At 49.5% G+C, this 24,982-nt stretch overlaps 10 protein-coding genes across 10 annotated transcripts; 3 read left to right on the forward strand and 7 right to left on the reverse strand.

Moving 5' to 3' along the window:
* Positions 1-4,930: 4,930 nt before the first annotated feature.
* TGAM01_v205575 (hypothetical protein) lies at positions 4,931-6,237 on the reverse strand (the record flags this gene model as incomplete). Its single annotated transcript, XM_018802895.1, has 2 exons — positions 4,931-5,572; positions 5,656-6,237. The coding sequence occupies 2 exons, from the start codon at positions 6,235-6,237 to the stop codon at positions 4,931-4,933; spliced, it is 1,224 nt and encodes a 407-aa protein (XP_018664012.1).
* An 807-nt stretch (positions 6,238-7,044) lies between these two features.
* Positions 7,045-8,338, reverse strand: TGAM01_v205576 (hypothetical protein; the record flags this gene model as incomplete). The annotated part of the gene is made up of 2 exons (XM_018802896.1): positions 7,045-8,010; positions 8,117-8,338. The coding sequence occupies 2 exons, from the start codon at positions 8,336-8,338 to the stop codon at positions 7,045-7,047; spliced, it is 1,188 nt and encodes a 395-aa protein (XP_018664013.1).
* An 860-nt stretch (positions 8,339-9,198) lies between these two features.
* On the forward strand, positions 9,199-10,353 carry TGAM01_v205578 (hypothetical protein; the record flags this gene model as incomplete). Its single annotated transcript, XM_018802897.2, has 1 exon — positions 9,199-10,353. One exon carries the CDS (start codon positions 9,199-9,201, stop codon positions 10,351-10,353), a length of 1,155 nt encoding a protein of 384 aa, XP_018664014.2.
* Positions 10,354-10,578: 225 nt separating this feature from the next.
* TGAM01_v205577 (hypothetical protein) lies at positions 10,579-11,260 on the reverse strand (the record flags this gene model as incomplete). The annotated part of the gene is made up of 2 exons (XM_018802898.1): positions 10,579-11,119; positions 11,190-11,260. 2 exons carry the CDS (start codon positions 11,258-11,260, stop codon positions 10,579-10,581), a joined length of 612 nt encoding a protein of 203 aa, XP_018664015.1.
* A 565-nt stretch (positions 11,261-11,825) lies between these two features.
* On the forward strand, positions 11,826-12,723 carry TGAM01_v205579 (hypothetical protein; the record flags this gene model as incomplete). The annotated part of the gene is made up of 2 exons (XM_018802899.1): positions 11,826-11,998; positions 12,156-12,723. The coding sequence occupies 2 exons, from the start codon at positions 11,826-11,828 to the stop codon at positions 12,721-12,723; spliced, it is 741 nt and encodes a 246-aa protein (XP_018664016.1).
* A 2,816-nt stretch (positions 12,724-15,539) lies between these two features.
* On the reverse strand, positions 15,540-17,020 carry TGAM01_v205580 (hypothetical protein; the record flags this gene model as incomplete). Its single annotated transcript, XM_018802900.1, has 3 exons — positions 15,540-16,258; positions 16,330-16,627; positions 16,745-17,020. The coding sequence occupies 3 exons, from the start codon at positions 17,018-17,020 to the stop codon at positions 15,540-15,542; spliced, it is 1,293 nt and encodes a 430-aa protein (XP_018664017.1).
* Positions 17,021-17,610: 590 nt separating this feature from the next.
* On the reverse strand, positions 17,611-18,240 carry TGAM01_v205581 (mitochondrial inner membrane protease subunit 2; the record flags this gene model as incomplete). The annotated part of the gene is made up of 2 exons (XM_018802901.1): positions 17,611-17,890; positions 17,966-18,240. 2 exons carry the CDS (start codon positions 18,238-18,240, stop codon positions 17,611-17,613), a joined length of 555 nt encoding a protein of 184 aa, XP_018664018.1.
* Positions 18,241-18,889: 649 nt separating this feature from the next.
* On the reverse strand, positions 18,890-20,034 carry TGAM01_v205582 (eukaryotic translation initiation factor 2 subunit alpha; the record flags this gene model as incomplete). Its single annotated transcript, XM_018802902.1, has 4 exons — positions 18,890-19,373; positions 19,434-19,641; positions 19,706-19,868; positions 19,957-20,034. The coding sequence occupies 4 exons, from the start codon at positions 20,032-20,034 to the stop codon at positions 18,890-18,892; spliced, it is 933 nt and encodes a 310-aa protein (XP_018664019.1).
* A 413-nt stretch (positions 20,035-20,447) lies between these two features.
* Positions 20,448-21,625, forward strand: TGAM01_v205583 (cell cycle arrest protein BUB3; the record flags this gene model as incomplete). Its single annotated transcript, XM_018802903.1, has 3 exons — positions 20,448-20,457; positions 20,526-20,772; positions 20,836-21,625. The coding sequence occupies 3 exons, from the start codon at positions 20,448-20,450 to the stop codon at positions 21,623-21,625; spliced, it is 1,047 nt and encodes a 348-aa protein (XP_018664020.1).
* Positions 21,626-22,550: 925 nt separating this feature from the next.
* TGAM01_v205584 (aldo/keto reductase) lies at positions 22,551-24,158 on the reverse strand (the record flags this gene model as incomplete). The annotated part of the gene is made up of 7 exons (XM_018802904.1): positions 22,551-22,580; positions 22,644-23,187; positions 23,257-23,381; positions 23,439-23,584; positions 23,649-23,712; positions 23,906-23,972; positions 24,034-24,158. The coding sequence occupies 7 exons, from the start codon at positions 24,156-24,158 to the stop codon at positions 22,551-22,553; spliced, it is 1,101 nt and encodes a 366-aa protein (XP_018664021.1).
* Between the last annotated feature and the right edge of the window lie 824 nt (positions 24,159-24,982).

Here is a 24,982-nt window from a genome sequence, read left to right on the forward strand (position 1 = left end):
TTTACTCGCAGTCGCAGTTACTAGAACAGGCTCAACTCCTCGCAGTAACCGCAGTGATGAAAAGCTAGCCTCGCTGGTTCCAGCGCCACTCCAGCCATATACCCGTACAGTAAGGCAGGAATAAGCAAACGTCGCATATCCCCAAAGATGGAACCGCGGCTCGAAGCTCCTCCCCAGACTCTCTCTCTCTCGGCTGGGCAAACGAATGGCTTCTCTCAGGACTTCGCCGAGCTTTCTAGCGTCCACCCCGGTCCAAAAAGCCACCGCCCCTCCGCCCACCGCTTCCCGCACCGTCCTCGGCTGCTGGTGGGAAAAGGCTCTTCTCGCTTGTCGGCTGGGCAAGAGGCGTGGTGAAACAGATTAAGCGAAGGATTATGTCCTAGTAAATCGAACGATATGAATGTGATGTACTATTGCTAGTCCCACGTGGCAAGTAGAAGTTGGAGAGGTTGAGAGCGGGAGTTGCCCCGGCATATCGAGATGCCTATTGTAGAGACTGTATAGATGACCTCGTTTTTTGACATTACTCCTCCTTTTCACCACTCAGCTCAGCGGTTGAAACACTGTTTGCCATGTTGAGCAACTCGCACCGCAGACTCGTTTAATTATCGTCTGTGCTTTTCCCTCCACGGACATCATTCATGGCGTCTGCAGCATACACTGATCTCCAAATGGCCAAAGCGTGAGTCTCGACGTCCAGCTGCCAATTTCGTCATCGCCAACCCCGGGGCTTGCTCAACGCCATGGCCAGTTGTATACCATGACGATAACAGAGTTAACTGCCTGTTACAATAAAAAAGGGCATGCTACACTCACACTCACACACACTAGACATAAAACTGACTTTTAGCCAAGACAAAGCTCTGACATTGTTTTCCGTATACCTAGTTATAGTGCTCAATAATCTGCTGCAACGTTCTCTGGCTTTCTCCACAAGGCGAGCTTGGCATACGCGGGCTCTTCAACGCCATATTCTCTCTTGTTTGCATCAAAGTTCGCCGGCATCGCTGTTTGGAAAGAGAATGAGGACCCTTGCCCTGTTCGGACTCCTCCGAAACCCTTGCTTAGAAGGTCGGTAACCCTCCAACCGGCAACGCCGTTGATTATTTTAGAAAAAAAAAAAGGCGAGGAAGAAACAAAATATTCCCCGAAGACTTTATCCTGGGCATTTTTGGTTCTCTTTCTCTCCGTCCCCTGCTTTTCTTGGCAATTGCGAAAACGAAAAAAAAGTATCGCATCAGCGGTTGTTTCAAAACGCCATCAATGGCTTATACACACGGAGAAATATTATTTTGCGCTCTTTCGTTCTGTCTCATAGTAAAACTCTCTCTAGGATTAACCTATCGAGGAAATAGTATCTCCATGTTTCTCCGCTGGCGCCGCCATCGAGAACAAGCCACGGCGTTGCGGTGGCTTTGGCCTAGAAGACAACTTAGTTTTTAGTTTTTGCGGTTAACCACTTTGCTGGTACCGAATGGGTTTTCAATTTTGAATTCGATGGTTTCTAGCGTCTTGGCACAGCCATGATGATGAGAAGACTTGTTGATAAGTGGCTTGCGAAGGATCATGGCGTGGTTGTAAAAGTCTTGCGACTATTCACTGCACTAAGAAGACATGCAGTTAAACAGAAGTCTTCTGGATAAAACAATAGCCAGAGAGGATTTCTAGTTGTTTGAGAGTTATACTTTAGTAGATCTTGAGGTTGTTTAAGCTCTTGGCGAGCAGGGAGCTGTATCATTGAGCTGTATCGGGGGAAAGCTGTGAAAGTGTATCCGTTGATAGACATACTCCTCTACAATTGATCTTAGTCAAGTATGCAATACACGAAAATAGTTTTCTGGAATGCGAGATTAATGCCTGTGCACTTTCGATTTCCTGTTCAAGAGACAGTTGCGATTGGTTGAGTTGGGGGGTGCCAAGAGGAATCACGATGATCGCGGCTTTTGAGTTTCTTACCCAACTACACCATGGCGATAGTTGTCGATGAGCTAACTTTGAGTATCTCAAGATTTAATGCTCTTAGGTAGATATTCAGTACTAATCATTTAGCGATGGACTGCTTTCGATTATCGAGGTGAGCGATGAGTGTCATGAATGAGTCAAGTCACCCGCAGAGGAATGAGAGAAAAACAAAGACTTTTCTTAATAGTCCATGTCTTTTTGCCTTGGTTTTCGTATTCCCTCAAATTTAAGGCATGCTTTGTTTTACACAGTGAATGTCAATCGATGGTCATTGTCATCTCCTGGCATCCAAGTAGAGTTATTTCATCTTGTATTGGCTAGCATTGTGAAACAAAGAGCGCTCACTGCTTGATAATAGAACTAGTTGTTCTGCGACAGTCAAAGTACTCATGATTGTTTCTAGTAATATACCATCATCTATGTTGTACGCTGTCGATAGTACTCACAGAGGACTGTGAAAGTATGTAAACTAATAACATGCGGTATCGCCACCATTTGTGTGGCGGTGGACGGCTGCACTGTCACTCAATCCAAAGAACACGAGATTAATGGGGCATAAAGCAATGAAGCTTATGAATAATAATGATCTAATTTTTCTATATAATGAATGGTTCTGCTTTATCGCATGTTCGCCGTTGTGTACAAAGACTCGGCAGCCTCATTTAGATAAGTCTTAAAGTGATCACAAGGGTGTAATCGGTATATAAAAGCCATAGAAGCATTAAATTTGCTAAAATAGATGAGATACCGCTACAATATGCTCATATGAAAAAAAACTAGCGATAGGAACAATTTACCTCAGAAACCATCGTTCCACATCGGCGACTTTTCACAACTCCCAACCATCAATCAACTGGTTCATTCTTGGATGCTCTTCGTGCTGCGCAACACATGGATAACCATCTCTCCAGTTAGTAGTCTGAATCACGTCACCATGAGAAAGTAGTATTACCGTCGCCACAACATCCTTCTTTTATCAGTCTAGATGCTGCCTCCTCATCCAAGACTGTATGACTGCATGGTGTTTCAGGCGCAGGGTTGCAGAACAACTGCTTGTAAGACTGCTACAGTATGTCTGACGCAAACATTCATCCAAGCTTTGATCAATCTCCTCGCTGCCTACAGAGATAAAGATACCCAACTGCTCTGAGTAGCAGACAAGTGCATAGTACCACCCTCATCTGTAATAGGATAGTGCTTCTCTCAGCCACGACATTCTAGAATCAATTGCTGATCCTGCATGACTGCATGTCCGGCAAGGCGGGCATGATCGCGGCCGGTCCCCTGAAAAGCAACTTTGCATCCTTCAACCCCCCCGTCAGTGTTGCATCCGGACAACGTGGCTCAACCCTTTTAAACGCTGCACGATCCAGGGCCTGTTTCGATTTCTCATGGGCCAGGCCCCCCCTTTTCGGGCAAGTATTCAGCACTCCCCCTTCAAGGACCCTGTATGGAAGCAGGGAACTCACGCGCGAGTCTGCCTAATGCAGCGCTCGGTGAAGGCAAATGCCACCTCAAATCAGGCTGCACATGTGTATACCTGGCTATGGAGAAGAAGAAGAAGAACCAGGTTCTTGGCGGTAAAGCACTCTCGGAAGTAACCTTTTGCTCGGCCGAAGGCTTCTACGGCCTTATTCTATTAACCAGAGTCTCTTAACCCGTACGTCGTTGAGCAATACGCACGGCATGTCGGGCCTATTTACGTCAGGGATTCAATGAGAAGGAGTAGTGGCTCTTCCGTTAATCCTCGTCTTCTTGCCCCTGACCTTTCATCTCCGTCCAAAGGGCTGCATATGTCACCATCAACTTATACCCCATGGAGAATATTCCGGGCTTTTTTCCACTTCCAAGCCCAAAGCAAAGAAAGCAAAGGAACAAAATGCAAAGAAAAACAAGAAACAAGACGTGCAAGGGAGGGAACCCCCCTCCCCTTGTAAACGGCAAAACGTTCAATTGGCGGATTATCTCGTGGCATCTTCTAGCGAACTACCTGATAGGGACATGGCTGTGAGCTTTGTCTGTTTCACTCCTGACAAAGGCTAGCGTTATGCGGGGGATCCTCAAGACTACGACGTTGAATAAGGGGAATATTCGCCGGCTGGCCAAAAAAAGGTGGCTTGTCATTACACGGAAACATAGACGCCTTGTAAATAAGACTTTGCGTACCTTGTAACAGTTAGGATGCTACAGTAACTTATTAAAAAGAAAAGAACATGGGGGAAACACAAGTCCGCCTCCCGTAACTCCGCGCAATCAAAACGCAGACCAAGGATATATCCATCGCATGATTTGTGACGAATCGGCCTACTCCGACATCCTAGCAAGAAATGCCATGGCAAAGACGTAAGATAAGCATCGTGAACAGGGTCTTGTTATCATGTCAGCGTAGATCTCCCTTTCTAACCAGTTTGAGCTCCTCAAGGGACGAGACCGTAGGAGCAAAAAAAAGTCTCCGAAGACAGATGACATTAATTGAACGGATTATGCCTGGGGGGATGACGAGATATACACATGTCCGTGCGTAAAAGCTTTTGAGGCGTGAAGTCTTGTGTTTGACAGCAGATCTGGTTGATACAATCGGCGATGGATAGAATGAGCAACATCGTTGAAACAATTTTTGATATTCCATTTCATTAATACTTTTTTTCTATTCGCTTCTTCAGATCTTCCCACCCCTCTCATCTGCCCATTCCCAGGCCCAAAGCTGGGCCCGTCAAGAAACCAAAAAGATAAAAAGGCCAAACGCCGTCGCTCCTAATCTCCAATTCCCTTTCAACAGGTAGAAAAAATATGTATACTTTATGAATTAGTCGTACATTCTCTCCCTCCATTCCATGAAATAACATGTATCGCTCTGTTCGAGCATCTTTCCACCGTGGCTCTCTTCCCAACTAGAGCCTATTCGCACGCGTTCACCTGTGATTTCCTACTCTCCTTTTCAACTTTGCGTGAAAGTGGCAACTGGGGCTTATATCGACGAAGGAGCGGCATCTCTCCTCCAGCCCTTATTCCGCATGTTCGACTCGATAGACTTCCAAATATACTCCACAACCTCCTTGTCTCTGAATCGCGAAGCGACGTCGTCCTCGCCCCTCCAGCGGTCAACGCTCGTAGTCGTGACGCGGTGACCCCAGCCGCGGATATTATCCGGCGCCTGCTCGCCTCTCCATCCGACAAACACGCCCATGGTATGCTTAAAAAGCTCATTTGGATTGCTCCACTTGTAATTCTTAAATTGCCACGTCTGGCCCGTTGTAAAGACCGCAACAATGCGGTTCCAGTATTCGGGCTTGAACTGCTCTGACCCTTCGACGAGGATGAAACGCATCGGCCGATTTGGGTCGATGCCGGGGATGATGCGCTGGACGTGCAGCATGGAAGCGGTGGACGCCCCCGCATCGGGAGGCACAAACTTGCCATCCTCGAGGAATGAGCGAGCATTGGACATGCGCAGGAGAGAGGAGGCGGATGGAGAGAGCAAGATGATGGGGTCGGGGCGACGGGTAGGGCCTTTTTGGTTGATGGAGAGAGACTGGGTCGAGCTGATGGCCGAAGACTGAGACTTCTTTTGGAGGAAGGGGATGGCGAGTTTTCGCACGTGGGAGAAATCCTATTGCCTGTTAACCAACTGTTGAATGACATCCACACGCAATGCGCAGTATGAATGTAGCATTAGCTAGTCATATCACTTACCGTGGGTTTGATGCCCCTCAGGACTGAGTTGCGGTCGCCCATTCTGCGCTCACCGTCATACACACTTGCCAGCCTCGGGTCGATTGTCCCCTTGCCTGATCTCGCCGAGGCAGCCAAGGCCGCAGCGCCAGTCTTTGAGGATAGGGTCGTTCCAGCAGCCGCTGCACTCGCGTCTCCTGCTATAGGCTTAATATACTCGCTTTCCTCGCTAGCACCTTCGAGCCAAGTGATCAAATCGAGTCTTTCAATGAAACCCAGGTTCTGAACCTTGCCGCTCGATCCATTCGCGCCGAGCTCGTCATTGAGCGTCGTAGCCGAGGCATTGTATTCCGGGATGGCAAGCTCGCGGTTCAGCCAGGCGAAGTAGATACTACGCAAGTCGACCGGCTTATCGCTGGAGATGAAGCGCGTGGGCGAGTCTATCGGCAGCGCGAGCGAGAGCCCTGTGAACTGCAGGTGCGTGGCCTGCGAGAGAGAGACTTCGGCAGCGGAAGGGTCGTCGGACGCGCTCGGGATGAAGGGCTGGCCGCTAGAGATGGATTTACGAAGGACGAGGAGCGGATCATGGTCTGTGGCTGCCATGATGAACGCGAGGGGCGCGCAAAAAAGACGGGGAAAAGGATTGGAGCTGGTGAGAGAGACGGGTGAGCTCTCTAATTGGGAGGAAAGGGGCGATGGGCGGAGGATATTATCGATGAGAGTTTATGAGAGGCCGATTGGCATGCCGCAGCGCATGAGGAATGAAGCCTGTTGGTGATGGAAGGCTGGGCTTGATGATGAAGAGAGGCTGAGGATGAGGTTGACGGAGAGAGGTTGAGTGTTTGGTGCAGCAAGGCTGAGAAGCTAGCCGCAGGCTAAAAAGATGCAGCGGCGTGTCGGCCAATTAGGTTACGGCATGGTTCCCAACTCATCCACGAGTGATCCCAACTAGAACAAGGACAATATGATGATGCGGACGATGACTATGACAAAAATAATAATAGACGCTATGTAATTCAAATGAAGATGATTCAGGTAATGCTAGATGTGCAACAAAATTGAATCTTGAGATCGAGTACATGTATATAGTACATGAATACTTGGTGGCAATACAGCGAATGGGCTCAGCAACAAAACCACAACACATTGATAATGTAGCTCTAATCCATATGTCATAGCGCTCTGTATTTTATTTTACAGGTATAACAAATAACACATGTTCCGAATGCTAAGCGGGATGTCCAGTCGTGACTCCGTCCCTTCAAACTCTGTGTGGAGGCTTAAACACACAATATATAAAAACCAAACAAGAGAAAAGCCAGCCCAATAAAAAAAAAGCCTTTACATGTGTGCCTTGCAGAAACCCAACCAACGCCTATGTAGCCGTGCATCCATCATTTTCTTCTTTCTTTATATACCAAGAATAAGCTTCATGCGTTCGTAAGTGTAAAAGCTCACCGCTGCCAGAGGCACCACCTTGACGTATCCGATTGTGAGGCCGACGAAGAAGCCTCGGATTCCTCGCTCTCGGAGAATCATGGCGGCTGTCTCTCCAACGCGAAGCCTTCGACCATCACCAACAGCGCCGCCAACTTGCATGCGCCGTCGGACTACTTCGAGGGGGTATGAGCTTGTTTGTGAAATCATACCGGCAACGCCTCCAGCGGTAAGTTCGGCCCAAGATCGAAGCGCCGCAGGCTTGCCTTCAGGGTGGTTCTTCTTTTTCGGCAAAGTTGTATGCTCGGCGATGGAAGGATGGCGTAGTAGGTCTGTCATGGTGTCATGGGTGAGGAAAGACACGCCAGCATATGGCAGCATGCCCAGCATGGTGGGAGCGAAACCGCGGTAAAAGTTCACCAAACCCACCCGCGGCGCGACGGATTCGACGGCAGCGGCGGCAGAGTCTACAGCTGTCGCAATTGAAGGTGAATGTGGTAGTTTTGCGGTTCGAGACTTCTCAATAGGGTGTTCGTTGTAGATTTGGCGACATATTGATGTCAATGATGAGCGGCCATCCCGTCTCGTCTCAAAGGCGAGGCGAACTCGAACGACCTCTAGAGGATACGTGAAGAAAACAGATGTTACGCCCGCGAGGCTGCCGCTGATCAGCCGTCGGAATGGCGTCTCGTGGTGTTTGTCTGGGATAAAGATATTGCGAATCTGCTCGTAAGCGAGAAATTTGATGCCAGCGTAGGGGAAAATTCTAAGTAAGGTCGCTGAGTGGCCTCTGAAAAGTCCTCGGCCGCCCTCTTGGAGGTATATGTCTTTCATTGCGGTAGCGACTCCAAAAGAGGAGCCCGTGTATTTTGCGAACTGGGGGTTGCTGGTCTGGAAGAGGATCTTGACACGATCAAGGGGCGCTACTGTCGTTTTTGCCTGTCATAGAGGGAGTTAGCAACGCAATATTCTATAGAATCTGGCTAAATATTATTTTTGTGCCAATTTCGCACATATTTTTGGGTGTTTGGGACCAGCAACTTACGGCGCATCCTGCGAGGCCACCGGCGACACCGGACCTCCAGATATAATCCCACGAACGAGTCTTTGCGCGATGTGCCGAGAGTTCGTCGCCTTTCGGAGGAGCAGCTTCTTTTCTCCTGGGAGCAGCAGCCGCCGTCGCGCCAGCCACGGTCGAGCCATGCTGCAGAGCTTTGTCGCGTGCTATGTCGGCCATGGAGCCATGGTCCGCATAGGCGGACGGCATTGCAGCGCAATCAGTCGCAGTCGCAGAAGTGGTTGTGAGGAATAGCCGATGGATTCTATAAAAGAGACATGCCCGCAGAGCTGACGGAAGTGCGAATCAAGGAAAAAGGGGAAGACAAGAAAAAGAGTAAGAGGAAAAGAAAAAAAGAAACGACCAAACGGTAAGCGAAGACAACTGCTTAGGGGGGCTGAAGGCTTGATAATAACCCCAGGATCAGGACGAGAAAAAGAAATCGATAAACTCGGCTCCCTGCGAGCGCTCCGAGACGTCATTTGCTTTGTGCGACGAGGTACCTGGGCGGTACCTGAGCGGACCGCATATCGAGCCTGGATTCTGGTCACCTGCCCAGGGCTCTGGCCTGTGCCGAAGTCATTCGCTGGTCACCAACCGCCACTGAGGGGAGCTTTTTTAGAGCCGTAGGGTCTCTGGGGCCGAGGATTGCCGAAGATTGAGCCGTTTGGGGTGAAACGCCTACTTCGAGGTACCAGGGCGGTTCCTATCTTGTTCCTACCGGCGCATGCCGTTGACAGCCATTGTTTGTATTCTGGATATGGATTCATCCCTATCGCATTCTGTGCCTTGAACCAAGAACTTTTCGTGGCGCTCTCCGCATTCTTCGGCCATTGTCCCGCCGCTGCCGTAGCTGCATTGACCATTTGCTTACCATTTTCTGAAGCTCTCTGAAGCTCTATTGGCTCAAGACACAGTAGAGGTACATGTAGGAACCTACAGCGTGCAGGTGGCCTAAGTAGTAGTAGCCTACTAAGAACCTGTACCTAGTTTGCTTCTGCTGAAATCAGATTTTCTCGTGATTGTAACATGATGCTTGCATAATCTCTGCGTCACAGTGCTTGCTGGCAATGGCCTCTGTCAGCGCATGTGACGAAGCATCACCAACGTCTTCACCACCAGCACCACCTATTCCAACCACATCGTCGATCCTCTTCCACGCCGGCAATGTCGTCCTGCTCGACATCCCCAGGTCCCTAGAAGAGGCCCAAGTGCCCCCCGGCCTCCCGCCATCGGCTCGAATCGTTTCTGGGGCCCCGCCACTCAAGCCATTCACCACCCCGGAGCCGCGAGATGGGGCAACAGCTGATCATTGGCTGCGCAACTCGCAGTCTGCGGGAGCTCATATTGCGGACTTGATGGCCGCAGCAGCCGTGCAGAGCGCTCTGGACCAGCTCCATAGCCGATATTCGGGACTGTTTTGCCTGCCCCGGCTTTGCAGTGCCCCGGATGGGCTGATTCCCCAGGATTTCATTGACAGAAAGATTGAGACTGGTGGCGCCACTTCTGCTGATACTACTGGTGATACTCCCAGCAATGCTGCTAGCACTGCAGCTTCTGCAATGGATGCTGTCAGGATTCCCCTTGGGGCTGAGTACTTGCACGGATCTATCCGTGATCTGCGGCAGACATTCGTTGATCGAGCGCCGCAGTTCCGTCTGATGGTCCTTGATCCCCCATGGCCAAATCGATCAGCCAGGAGAAAGAAAGCAGGCAGCTACAACACTGCCTCTAATCTTTCAGAAATAGAAGGGCTTCTCTCTAGCATACCCGTGGCTTCTCATCTTGCTTCTGACGGCCTAGTGGCCATGTGGATCACTAACAAATCCAGCGTGCTTGACCTAGTAACCTCATCCAAAGGCCTCTTTGCTTCCTGGGGCCTCGAACTGGTAACGCAGTGGACATGGCTCAAAATCACCTCATCAGGCGAGCCCCTGTTTGATATAGAGTCTACATGGCGAAAACCATGGGAGACACTGCTGATTGCAAAACGCATCGGCGCCAAGGCACCGGAGACTCTCAAGCCTCGAGTCATCTTGGCAGTTCCAGACGTACATTCACGGAAGCCAAATCTCCGGCGACTGTTTAAAGAGTATCTTGGTCAAGATTACACAGCTTTGGAGGTATTTGCCCGCAACCTCACCTCTGGCTGGTGGAGTTGGGGAGACCAAGTCCTGCAGTTCCAGGCGCCAGAGCATTGGGCCGATGTTGAGATTAAACAATAATGGTATGCAATCAGTGGTTCAATGTAAAGCATAGGCGAGAAAGTTTGCTTTTTTTACAAGTTCAAAATAATATACATAATACATATATGCACATGATATGCGTCTAAGTCATACACTGGCCAATTGCCGTAGTCTCCCTTTTCCTGTATATCCCAATAATCGCGAGGAGAAAAATCAGTGTGCGTGCTCCCTCTTTTAGTTAACCTTTCTTCTTCTTCTTTTCTTTTATGACGATGCTGTTGTCTCAGCTGGTTTCCTAGCCTTCTCCTTCTCCAGAATCTGATCCCACCGAGGATCCAGCGCCACATCGTTTGACCACTTGACTTCTCCAGACAACATCTTCTTAGCCAGCTTGCCCAATTCTTCTCGGTCTTTTGATACGGGCTCCTTGCTCTTCAGTGGAATCTGCATCTTCTGTCGCACGAGCTGCTCCTCGTTCCTCTTCTCAATTGTGTCCTCGCGCATCTTCCACAGGTCATTGCTCCAGGGCTCCAGATCCGTAGGGATTTCCGGCCACTGGAAAGGCTTCGCCAGCTCGACGGTCATGACCTTCTGGGGCTGCGGTCGGTACCAGGAGCGAGAGCTGGTGCTGCGCTGGGTGAGGGGCTGCTGCTTGACGTAGGCTCGTACTTTGGTGACCTCGACGTTGTACAAGTTCCATAGGTAGTCTCTCAGGTCGAATTTTGTGAATCGCAGAGGGACCTTGAAGCAGGCCTCGTTGGGCGGGAGGTGCTCTTTTCGAAGCATCGTGATGACATGGTTGGGTCTGTTGGCGGAGTGAGCATGAGGCTATGCGCGAGGGGAGGATTTGGAGGCGGAATTGGATTTCAGCGTACAGGTAAACTTGCTTCTGGCCCAGCTTGAACGCGGGCAATTGGCGCGCAGCCGCCTTTAATGCTTCGGCCATGAGTGCGGCTATAGGAATGGTTTATGTTTGGTTTTCTGGGTTATACCGTCAACCCGCCAGGATTTCGATATCCAAAGTTTTGTCTATGTGGGGTCATGATTGGCTGATGGGCTGCAGCTAAACTACAGTTTAGAACTTCTTCGCACCGTATTTCGTACTGTATTCAACAACTCGTATCAACGTCGTCTTGATCGAGCGAGTCTTTTTATGGCCGACACCATGCAGCAGTGGGTTCAATAAACCAATCAATCTTTTCGGCCAGTAGCGTAATATTTCCGCAATGTCACCAATGATCAACGTTTATGCTAGTCTCCAGTAACGAATCGTATAGGCAACATATCTTCAAAGTATAGGATCTTGGATTAGAAATGTATATTAAAGGGCGCCGCTTCTTACACATATTCATCTTGTGACAATGCAATGGGCAGCTCGCAGTAATACTTGAGTTACTAGTCGACCAAATGATAAATACCTACAATCGCATACCCGGGGTTATGATATACTGAGTTTCTTCGCCTGCACATTCACTCGCTCATTCACTCGAGCTTGGTTCACGGCGCGCAACATGGCAGCACAAGACGTCAAGCATGAGATTGTGTTGTACGACTTGGCTTGCACCAAGAATGTCTGCTTCTCGCCTGTCGTATGGCGCATCCGCATGATGCTCAACTACAAGCAAATTCCGTATAAGACCGTCTTCCTCGAGATGCCAGACATCGAGCCTACGCTGAAAGAGCTGTGAGTAGATCTACGTTCTTTGAAAATTTCCTCTGAAACATCTGTTGTAATTGTATTTCCTTTTGATTGTCTCTCCGACTGAAACCCCTGTCTACCCAAGATATGTAGCTTCAAGCCGTGGCTACGGTGATGCAAGAGTCACTAACATGAACTACAGAGGCTTGCCCCCTCACGATCCTGCTACAGGAAATACAAAGAACTACACGGTTCCCGCCATCTACCATGTACCGACAAACAAATATGTCATGGACTCCCCTGCCGTCGCCAAGTTCATTGAATCAACCTATCCTGATCCGCATGTGCAACTCGATTCAGAACTGGGCGCCAAGATTATGCTCAAATTACGCGCTGAACTCGGCCCAACTGTCCAAAAATCTATAATGCCGCGCGAGGCTCTCATATTTTCTCCTCGCGCAGAAGCGTACTTTCGACGCGCTCGTGAGGCTCGGATTGGGCGTCCGCTGGAAGAGCTGCTTGAGGGCGAAGATGAGGCATGGGAGGCGTTGGAAGGCGATTCGCAGGCTATTGGCGCTTTGATGCGCACAAATAAGGCTGATGGGCCGTTTATTCTCGGTGCCCGACCGAGCTTGACTGACTTTTTCGTTGCAGGATCTATGCAGACCGCAAAGGTGATTGACGAAGGCGTGTTCCAGAGGATTTTGAAGTTGCCTGGGCATTTGGAGATTTACGAGGCATGCCAACCCTTTATGCAGAAGAAGGATTGAGTTTGGAGATTGTAGAGGGGACATAGTGACTTCTCATAAGGAGGATATGAGTTATGACCAGACCGTGTTCATTGTGTTGTACCGCAGCCATTCGATAGACCATATAATGGTGATGCTCCTGTTGCCTGTCTTCTATTTGCTATCAATTAAATGATGCTCAATGGGATCCTTTGCAATAACTTGAATTTTGACATCCATTCACTCATTTTCGAACACTAATGTCAGATACAGAGGGCTTTGCTGCAAGTATCGGCTCCCTACAGCTGGCATCCCGTACTTGCAGTCATCCTTGCTGCACCTCCCCCAATGGCTGGACAGCTGCCTGGCACTAGCAAACGGCCTGCTTCAGCACTCGAGGTGCCTATAAAAGCATTAACCTGCTTCCGAAACACCTCTACTCTGTTAAGATGTTACTCAGTCTGCTGCGACCAAGTCAAACGTGGAATTTGCAACCCAGCCCGTCGTCCTACAACTAGAGGGCGAGACTCGCCTACCAGCTTCCACTTCTTCCCAAATGCAATGTGCGACACCCATGATCTTCACGAACCTCATAAGCTAATTATGCGTCTCTCCATGGAAAATACGAAAACTAGTAGCGAGGCTACCTCTCGGCCTTCTCCCGGACGTCGAACTCCCCGGCGCAAGAGTGCAAAGAAACATCGCGAGACACCATCCAGGAGTCGCAATACCACACCACGAAGTTCTCCTAGCAGATATTCGGCTTCGCCTAAGAAAACGCCCTATACACCGATAAAGATACGGAGAGACGAGGATGGCGAAGGCACGCTCGTCAGCAACAGGACACTGGCAGATATGCAGATGGCAAAGAGGAACTACCTTGGCAGGCTAGAATGGGCAAAAGGCGAGGAACAGCTTTTCGAGATCCTCTTCCTGAGACAGGACATACCCCTATTGCCGCTACACTGGGAAGTTGATTTTCGAGGTGTCCCCATCTCAGGAGACTGCTTTTGCTGCAAGAAAGGGGAGAGTCCCATCATCTATGCGCACACGAGCACTTTTCTAGGTCAGAGACTACTTTAAATATCTCCCTGGCCCCCTCCCCCCTCGTTTATTCTGTTTGATTCAAGGTTCTCTAGTTTCAAGCTGACTTGACATGTAGCTACTACGGCGTTGACACGATTAATCGATCTGACTGCCTGCGTTCGGACAGCCAGTCAGTCTGGGCTACGACGGAAGACACCTCTAATGATAAAAAACGCCTTGGCCAAGTTCATAAGATGGGCTGCCGAGGACGGAGGGTACAACCATCTGCAGTACATCCCTAATGTCCTTGTCGAGATCCTCGACAAGAATACCGAACAAGCTGATCTCACGAGTATCATAGAGGAGCGAATGAACGCATTGGCAAGATTGCACCGTAAAGCTCTCGCGATTGACCAAAATTCTACCGAAAGCATGGATATAGACAGACAAGTCGAAATGCAAATAAAGTCTGAAGTAATGGCTTCGGATGAACAGCAACGGCAACTGCTTAAGCAAAGAGGCCAGTCGTGGGGGAGGCTTGGTTCACGCATCATGAGTAAGCTGCTGGGATTGATTAGATTCCGCCCCATCATAAAGCCAGAATCCCACGGAGAAACAAGAGTGATTGACGATGAGGACGAAGAGCAGACGGCTGTCGGCGAGCGCAAGCAAATAGCAGATCGAGTGAGCTTCAAGATGGAAGAAGACGAGAAGCTCAACATCAAACCGGAATCATTCGAAGACGATGTCTCAATGAAGGACATTCCTCTTGCCCAGCCAATACTACCTCAGTCGCCGCTATTGCCCTCGCCCCTACTATTTCGACGGTCCCCTCCTGTTATTTACGGGTTCTTCATCATCTCTACGACGGTTTGCTTATTCACCGTCGACTCATCTAAACATGAATCATCTATGAATCTCAGCCTTCATCTCGACATGAACTTTCACGACCAGAGCCAGAGTGTGTGGAACGCACTGACTGTAGCGATTGTGGCATGCCTCGCACGAGACGATATGATGACCAGGATGGATGATTTTGAGGAGCAGAGAGTGGTTGAGGAGAGCGATGTGGATGCTTGATATTGACTATATGGAATGAGACAATAAGAGAAGGTTGCTATTGTTCTATTTGTTGGTGTGGGATTTGCTTATTGTTCGATACGAGTGTTGTTTGTATCTCTCTAGTTATTGGTTGTTCGTCTGGTTGACGCATCTTGGGTTCGATATTGTCTCCTAGCGATAGCTAAATTTGCCCCCTATTCTAGGCATGCTTGCACACAATGTATTCAATCGCCAGTAAATAGGCAATCTCTGAATACTCTGTATTAAACCACATATCGGCAATGGCATAGCGCAATGCCCGCAAAAGAATAATATACAGTAATAAAACACCATGTTGGAGATTTTGGCACACATGTCCCTTTCCCATACCCTCTATCTATATCATATATCAAAAGAACCCCCGTCTTATCATCCCAGTTCTATTTTCTTCTCCCAAAACGCCTTCACGTAAATGACCGGGCCCTAGTTCTACGCCCTCCCCGTTAAAACCTTCTCCCATTTCTTTTTTTTTTTATGCTTGAATCTGACTTCCTCCCCCTTTATTTTCTCTTCTTCTTTTCTTTTGTTTCATCTAATGAGTAGTGTCTCATTCCCAAATCCCTCTTCTTGATCGCTCCTATGCTCGTTTTGTGTCTTCTCGTCATAATGCTCATGCCCGCCCAGTATCATGTACAAGCAAGAAAGGAAAATAAAAAGACAAAAAAAATTCAAATATATCAAGAAGCAACAAAATTCTGTGTCGTTGTTTCTTTCTCTTCTTCTTTCTGCTTTTACAATGCAGTTTCAACTTTAGAGTCTTCTAGAGGCATCCAAACCTCTAGCTTGTGAAGCAGTCGCTGATACAAGAAGAGCATGCAGCCGCTCTGGATAAAGGTCCAAACGCCTCGGGGCCCAACGCCACGGAACCAGCCGCCTAGACCTTCGGTGTGGTAGATGACCCTCAGTCCGGCGAAGACTGATGATGTATTCAAGGCAATGGCACCCGGTCTAGGTCTATGCGTGCTTGGTGACGATGTTGATATTGATCGTTTCTGAGGGTTGGGGTCTTTCGGTCGATGTGAGGATTCGTGGTGTGAAGAATCGGGCTCGGATGGATTGTTGACCTGTGTTTGTAGACGGGTCTTGACGACATCCAGAGGACATGTGATGACGCCCGCAAGACCACCCGCCGCGGCGCCGGTTAAGAGCTCTAGGGGCGCGCCGATGTCGCGGCTTTGCTTGTATACTCTGGACCATGCCTGGAACTGCTCCCAGAACATGAATTGCAGCGCAGAGAAGGGTAGGTCTCGATATAGGGTTGCTTTGTAGCCGTGGAAAAGCGCAGAGGCACCTTCTGATCGGACGATTGTGCGCGCGGCGTCGAGGGTGCTGCGGTAGTTGTATCCGGAGACGAAATGGGGGTTGTTATAGCGTCCTTGAAGCTGCAGTCGGGTTTTGAGAACTTCGGATGGCACGTAGACAATGGAAGCTGCGAGGTCGCCCAGGAAGCCTGATTTCAAAAAGTTAGCTTAGCAGTCTTTGGAAAGCGATCGCCGTCGGTCAGTTCGGCATGCAGCTTACCTGCTGAGAGATAGGCGAGATGGTGCTGAAGCCCGTGATCTATCAAAAACCGCTTGCTCCATTCGTACGTCCCGAAGAACATCAATGTGCCTGGGAATGACCCGCCTAGCGCTGGAATCCAGCCTCCGTATAAGCCTCTCGCGATGCCCTCCTGTCGCCATATGGTGTGGTATGATCGCCCCAAGGATGTGTACTTCGGAGGAAAATGCGGATCTCCCTGCTGTCGCGTCTTGACGGTATCCAGCGAATGCATCAGCATGTCGCCGGTTGAACCTCCAATACCTCCCGCAATCATAGCCTAACAAGAACGCCAACAGTCAGCGCAAAAAGGTCTCCAAATAGCCCCTCATCGCATGCGTAACGTCATAGCCAGCAACCCGCTATAATCAACAACAAAACGGAGGAAAGAACCAACATGGATATACGGCGGCCGGCCCTCAACCTCGACATCTTCGCCGTGCATGGTATGCGCAGGCTTCGCAAGCCCCCCTGCAGTGTGGCTTTCGGACGAGACTATCGAGTGGTGGCCGGCATATCGAGAAGAGTCCAGCGCAGTTACGTCACGGCCAGCTGCCGCAGTCGTTGTCGTCGTCGTCGTCGAATCGCTCGTTGCGGCGCTCTCGGGCTTTGTAGTCGCTGAGTTGAAGCCTGCCAGAGGGAATTGGGAGGAGGTGGAAAGGCCTTCGGACATTTGCAAGAAGCGCCGCCCAATTGAGACTGAAGGCTTATCGATGCGAAAGGAGAAAAAACAAAAGATAAAGGGAAAGAAAGGGTCCACCGAAGAGAAAAAACCACCAGCCCAGAAGAAAGCAAGACCGAAGCTTGGAAATTATCTCCCCCTGTTCAAATGTCTAGTATTAGAATCAGGAGATAAGATATGAAAAGACGTCGAATTCTCCTTCGGTACCTGGCTGAGCAAGTCGGTCGCGTGGGCTCCCGATCTTCTTTCTGAGAACTTTTTGCTGTGCGCAAGCTGATAGGCGGGCTTAGGCTCAGCCACACATGTCTTGTAGATCCGCTGTGGCGTTCCGGCGAATTGACGGGTTGACGGGGTTCTGTTCGGAGGCGAGCTTTTGGCCCACGCCGAGCGTTGACTTGCGGCAGAGATGCAAGCAAATCTGGTATATTGCGATTTCGTCTCTCGGTGAATTTCTTAATGTTATATGATACAATGCAGTGCCATTTAATGACTTCATATACCCTAGACGCCTCTTAATGCATGTGTAGCAAAATCCTAGTCATACAGTCGTAGTAGTACACGCCAGCAGCTTCTTCTCTTGATCACTCCACCAATGGCCTGTCATGCTCCCACCACCGCACCGGCCCAAACTTCTTCGGCGGATAGACAATGTGTGTCACTCTGCCCGTTAATAATCTCTTTGAAACCGGGCCATAAGTGTTGCTGTCTAGGCTTGAGCCTGGAGGACCGTCTCCTTCTACCCAAACATGTCCCTGTGGTATCTTGACTGTCGAAACGGGATATGGCTGCTTGGTCTTGATAACATCGCCTTCTAAGGCAACCACTCTCTTGACGGCAATTGTCTCAGGGTGAAAGGGGCTCCTATTGATTAATCAGCTAAGCATGTTCACAGCCCCGAAATAAAAAGAAACAAACAACGCGAAGTCATCAACGCACCTCAACGTCACAATCATTCCCCTCTGCAAATCCTCCTGCGGCGACCACTTGTAATTCAGCACCACATCCCTTCGTAGCGACGAATCCCTATCCGCATTCATAAAAGGATACATCGACGACCCGTCAATGACCGTCAGCTCCGCCACATGCAGGTTGAACCAGGCAATCACCGGAATCCAGGTCGCAAAGCCGATGAGGTTCAGCATCGTTGTCCGAGTAAGGCTTGGAGGGCCGGAACTACCTCTTATTCGCGCCCATATTGAATTGAGAGCCATGGAGATGGCCTCAGAAATGATGCAGGCAAACAGAAAAGTGTGATTTAAAATAATATGGTGATTTTCAATGCAGCAATCTCACAGAATGAAGTTCTCAGTGCTCAGTTCATCAAGTCATTATGAACAATTGATACTGAAGTGGTCGCCTGTCAAAAAAAGTTGCTTAGTGGTGTCATTGGCCTGTTAGTGCCTCTTCTGGGTTAGCTCATCCCACAGCAGAAGCTCTTAGTGACCTCACAGCTTGAATACACCTACAGCAAAGCTTCAACGCTACTCGAGTCTACGTGTGAGTACAGTTGGCACAGTTATGAATGTCTGATTTATAGCATTTTTTTAATCTTATAAAAAGCTTTGATGCCCCGCGTAAATCAAACGTCCAGCAGTCACGGCCAAAATCTACCCTCACAATATATCCCGCCTTCCACGGCTTTTTGGGTCGTCCGTCACGCAAAAAGACGCCATTACCCACGACCAAAACTTCTTAAACCAAATTCTAGGCCATGTCTCTCATTTTCATACGAGCGCTGACAGCTTTTTTTCGCTTCCTTCTTTTTGTTCAAAAGATGCTACCCGCTTTTTCTCTCTCTCTTCAGTCGAGCTTGGAATCGCAGCTTCATCGCTGGTGGTACAGAGCTGTGCTTTGAGACGCTTAGATCGTCTCAGGAATGTTGTCGTCGCTGTCGCTGACACTCTCGTCGCCGCTAACTTCAGCGTTCTCACGCTCTCTCTTCTCCATCAGTGCCTGCAGCTCGGCGTCATCGCTCTCCGTGACGGCCTTGGGCTCCATCTTGACGGTGAGGTTGCCACCGGCAGCCTCAATGGTGGTCCGGATGTCGACAATGGCCTCCTCCAGACGAGTGATGCCTTGCGCCTTGTCAGTGCATGTGCTGGTGAGCACATATAGAGGCGGCGAAACAAGTCGGACCTTGACCTGCATGTTCTCTGTGTTCTTGGCCTCAGCGGTTCGCAGCGCAGCCTTGACTGCATCGATACCCTCATAGCCGAAGCAGGTAACTTCGACGTCGGCACGGACCTTGGTGGGCTGAGGGGTGAGTCGCTTGCTGATGTACAGCTTCAGCTCGTCGTCGACGACCTGGTTAGGGAATGTAATCTCCTCCCACACCTCGGGGTTTCTATGTCCATATTAGTCGCCTCTCCAAATCGTACAGCTAGTCTAATCCATGGTCACATACGTGATAGACAACTTAAAGGCGTCAATGGCGTGACCATATTTGCGGTTCAGGGGCCAGGCTATGCTCTCGTACAGAGACTCGATAGGTGTCTGGGTCTTCTCGGCAACGTGTCGCATGATGGAGTGGACCATCTTGCTCTTGTTGTATCGCTCCTCGCACTTGACGATATCTTCGGGAGAAACACGTCGTTTTGACAGATCGATGTATCCTGCGATTCAAAATGAGCCTCAGCTTCAACCCTCTCTTCCGTTTGGATCTGTTTCATCACCCACCCTTCTCCTTATCGACACGAAGCACCACCACGACCTCGTTACGACCGACTCGGATAAGCTTCTGGATACTTCTGATACGTCTTCGGGAAAGTTCGGAGAGAAGAATCATGCCGTCAATGTTGTCGTACTCCAGCAGCTTAACGTAAGCACCCATCTCGGCGATCTATCCGTCATTTGGAAATTTCTTGTCAGATTCTCCTGTCTTTCTGTATTTCCAATCTCCCCATCCTCGTAGCTGAAGCAAAACCCACCTGCTTGACATTGACCATGACAAAGCTATCAATCTCCGGATACTTCTCCTCGTAAAAACGGCAGTTCGTTAGAGACATCTTGGCGGTATTTGTTCGATGACAGTCCGGGGAAATGAATGTCGATTGAGAAAAGAGGATATTAGGAAGTGGGGTGTTTTTCCAAGTCTCTATTCCGTTGCTCCTCACGCGAGTGCCCAGATTCGTCTCAAAACTGCTGTGCGGTTCGAAATCGACGGTCGAGGAAAATTCAGCTACCGTGAGACTCGTGCGTTGGCGACTCGTAGAAGTGAGGTAAAGCTACGTTTCTAGGCGATTCGAAGTGGGATGAGGAGTCACAATTTTGATATTTTGCGCTTGAGCCAAACTTCGTGGCGGGGCCTGGCACAACGCCACATCTGCGATTGTGGGTTATCTCCACGTGATCCTCTTCAATAAACAACAGCTTCTATCGTCGGACAACTTACATCGTCATAGCTGCGCGGGCATTGGCAATGGCTCCAGGTGCGTTTTTGATGCTTTTTGCGAGATACAGCTTCAACTTTTGGGATATGTGGCTGACAGAGGAACAGCAACGCAATACGAGCTCTCACCGCCCCCCGGCGACGCGGTATCAGCGATCGCATTCGCGCCAATCTCGGGCACGAAGCTCCTTGTCTCGTCCTGGGACAACAAGGTATATCATTATGACCTTACAAATGGCCCAGAGGCTTCAAGCCTCATTACCACATATGAGCATCGCGCTCCGGTTCTAGATGTTTGCTTCGGCGCCGACGACAATGAGGCCTTCACCGCGGGCATGGACTGGACGGTCAACCGGTATTTGCTACTCTAGCCGCACGATGACCAACACAAGAGCCATCGCTAACTCTGAAATCACAGCCTCAATCTTGAAACCGGAGAATTGACCGCGCTCAGCAAGCACACTGCGCCCGTCCGTCGCGTCGTATACAGCAAATCCTACGGCATCCTCGTCTCCGCGTCTTGGGACAGCACTCTCAACCTGCACAACCTTAACGATCCTTCAAGCACCCCCATCACCATTGCTCTCCCGGGCAAGCCTCAGGCCCTTGCCGGCAGTCCCAGCAAGATTGTTGTCGCCATGACAGGTCGTATCATCAACATCTATGATGTCAAGGCAATCGTCGAGCTATTCCAAACCGGCAGCACCGAGCTCAAACCCTGGCAACAACGCGAGTCGTCCCTCCGATACCTCACCCGTGCCGTATCCTGCATGCCCAACGACGCCGGCTACGCTACTAGCAGTATTGAAGGTCGTGTTGCAGTTGAGTGGTTTGAAGACACAGCCGAGTCACAAGCCAGGAAATACGCTTTCAAATGCCACAGACAGGCGGCTCCCGATGGCGATGGAGATATCGTGTACCCAGTCAATGCGCTCGCGTTCCACACTGTCCACGGAACATTTGCCTCGGGAGGCGGCGATGGCACAGTGGCCCTATGGGATGCCGAGGCCAAGAGGAGGTTAAAACAGTATCAAAAGTTCCCCAACAATGTCGCGGCTCTGGCATTCTCAAACGATGGGAAATACCTGGCTGTTGGTGTATGCCCAGGATTTGAGACTGGCCAAAACGACTACAGCGGCGCTGGACAGACATCGGTCTTCATCAGAGAGCTAGGCGAGAACGAGGCAAAGGGCAAGGGCGCTAAATAAATATTGACGAGATGCGTCAACTGAAACCCCAATCCATACAGGCGTTCGGGTGGGAAATAGGATATTTGTATTATGATAACAGCCATGTGACAGTTGATATACACCGAGTAAAGTAGGTACCTTATGTAGATACCCAATAATACAACAAAATGGTTACAAGTTTGTTAACTTGGCTTGCCTAAATATGGTACTTCAAGATGCTGTAGATGTGCGATCTAGTAGACTTCCTCTTCTTTTCTATCCCGTGATCAAGTCTACGGCATCAAAGCCGTCCAGGCAAGTTAAGGTTGGCATGCATTGCGATTCTGTCACTTTATATAATGTAACACGTCCCTCATAGCTGGAAATGTGCGAATGATAGCTGAGCATTAGTGAGATTATACAGCTTAGTACACTCGGTGGATAAGAAACCTGCTCGGCCCCGATCGTCACAAGTTAATAGATTCTATCCGGCTTTCACATATGAGGACAGCGATAAGTTCTAGTCGTCAATCAGAGGTAGAAGATATTACTGCTATAAAATGTAAACGCAACAGTTAGCAAACATAAGAACATGTGAAATATCAGTTACATATCGCATACTGCATGTTATTGCCACCAGGGCAGTTGTGATGTATCCTACTAAGATTTGAAGCAGCAAGATGAAGCAATGAATTCATATCCTAAGATTCTTCCTAACTTGGATGCGCTCAAAAATGATATTCAGACTACTTAGGATTGCGTTTCTCAGCTCCCTTTCTCTCACCAATAGCTGCTAAGCAGCTAATCTCCCCGGACCTTCTCTCGATTTCGTTGCTTTTGTAACTCATTTCTCTTTCACAGCTCACCAGCCAGGACCCGCATGCATCCCATGGTCATTATGGCCATATTGGTGATTCTGGCGTCCTGGCAGCCATCTCCAGCACGACGTCTTGAAGCGGACGCTCTATTCTCCAACCTTGGACGGCGTAATGGGCTGAAAAAGGATCAATGTTAGCCAATGGGGATATGTTACACGATTAGATCAGGGCTGGCATACCTTAGGCTCAGGAACATATTCAAAGTGAGCGGCAGATTCGAGCAGCCAGATCTTCTGTTGAGATCCACTGAATTTCTTACCCCAAAGCATGTTGCCGGGGAACCCGAGATCAAAGGGGTATGCGCTTTCGATCTCCTCAATATCTTCTTCAGTAAGCTGCAGTGTGAGAGCCTCGATGTTATTCTTGAGATGATCCACTGTCCTTCCGCCAACAATGGGGAATACGTAAGGAGTCTTTTGAACAACATAGGCCAGTGCAACGCTCGTAATCACCGTGTTTTTACGGGTAGCAATCTTCTCAAGCACCTTGCTGACCTGAATATCAACCTCGCTGGCCTCGACCTTGCGTCCCACGTCTGCTTTACGCTGCTCCTCGGTCTTGAACTTGCCTCCACCCAGCGCTCCCCAGGGGGCGAGAGCCATTCCCTCGTCTCTGCACATGGGAATGATGTCGCGCTCAAAATCGCGAGACGCTGCAGACCAACGTCCTTGGTAAACGGAAAACTGGCGGAAGCCGTGGTTTCGGGCGTACTCGTTTGCCTTGCTGCATTCGTAGTATTAGTAAGATGAGCTGATGTGACTCTAAATGTGAATAACATATTTCCATACGTACCTCACTACCCAGGCGGGAGCATCGCTTATTCCTAAATACAGCACTTTTCCAGCCACAACGAGGCTGTTCAATGATTGCATCAACTCGGGGATAGAAGTGGCATAGTCCCACCAGTGCACATATAGCTGTCATAGATTAGCATCCTAAATGCAGGGTTGACTGTGGCTGGTGGATTAACCCACCAAGTCGATGTAGTCGGTTTGCAGTTTCTTCAGACTGGCTTCAACAGATGCGTTGAGACTTTTGGTTCCGTTGCCAGTGTAGTTGGCGGCGATATGGGGGCGGTTAGGCCCCAGTTTGTAACAGGTGGTAAACTTGGTTGCGATAACTAAATCGAGCAACAAGTTAGATGAAATCAAGTAGCAGACTGCTTGAGCTATAATGCGGCATACCCATCTCATGGCGGTTTCCGCGTTTCTTCATCCAGTCGCCAATGATTGTCTCAGACTCCTCGTACTGATAATTATTTGACGTATCAATGAAGTTGCCTATATGATGATGTCAGTGATCCGCGCGCCGAATGTGTCCACGACTACTCTCGGCATGGTCAACTAACCTCCCTGTGAAGGATGTTAGCACACTGCTATCGAGTATTTACAGCTGTAATAGAAGCGGTCTAATAGCCTTATACAAAAGCTTTGGCACTCACCTGTTCATAGAAAAAATCCAAAATGGACTCTGAAGCTGCCTTGTCGCATTCTCCCATGAAGTCCTTCCTGTGATCTGGTTCAGCAACATGGCATTTATTTCAGTTTTAGCACAAACGTCAAAACTCACCATGCTGTGCCAAAGTTCATGGCACCCAAGCAGAGAGGGCTGACTCTCACAGAGGCTGTTGGCGATAGCAGCCGGTAGCGGTTGAGTGGGCTCTTGGGAGCTGGGGGCGGGCCGAAGATGCTCATGTTGACGAAGTGGGGTGTGATATCGAATAATATGATGTGCTAATGTTTTCCCTTGAAAGAGAAGTGTGTTGTTGCTGCAGAGAAAACCGAGTAGAGGGCTATGATGGCGGCGAGAGCAAGTTGGCGGGGAGCGGTGGCGCTTTATAGTCGCAGCAATTCAAGATGGCAACGCAGCAACTTTCGACTCGCCAACCTCATCCGAGGCACAGCGCTTCAACCAGACATCTCGCCTTGTCGCAGCCATAACCGATTTACTAGTGTGATGTAGATTGGCAATAGCAACTGGAGCCCTCTGGGTCTATAGCTGCAGCAAGAGTGTGTGATGGAAAGGGTAATTGGATGCGGAGGGTGTCAATTGCATTTATTTGTACCATGTACGTGAGAAGTTGCCAATCAGAAGCACGCATCGTAGCGCATAAGCCTATATCGAGCACTGCGCCCTGTCTCAACCTCGACACGACCCCGCCAAAGCCAGAGCTGCATGTCTAAATGTACCCGGTACGGCGCTCGGCCGAAGAGTGCTGTTATGTCCATCGCTGCAGCTGTTTTCTCCTAGACCCATCGCTCTAAACTCCGAATTGCGTGTTCGATGGAACGAGTTGTTCAAGATACCGCTAGAACCCTAGCATATCCGCCGGATCGCGGAAAGATGTACGAAGAGATTGCCTCGATCCAGAAGCGGGGTTGGCATGGCAAGATGCACATTGAGGCTATTACAGCAAATCGCCCGGCGTTAGCACCTGATGGACTACTGAGGAGGCAAAGTCCGCCGCTGAGCAATCCATTGCGTACATACGTTCGGCAGAAGGATCAGACAAGACAAA

This window comes from Trichoderma gamsii, assembly GCF_001481775.2.
Source record: "Trichoderma gamsii strain T6085 chromosome Unknown Scaffold_17.2, whole genome shotgun sequence".
NCBI lineage: Eukaryota > Fungi > Ascomycota > Sordariomycetes > Hypocreales > Hypocreaceae > Trichoderma > Trichoderma gamsii.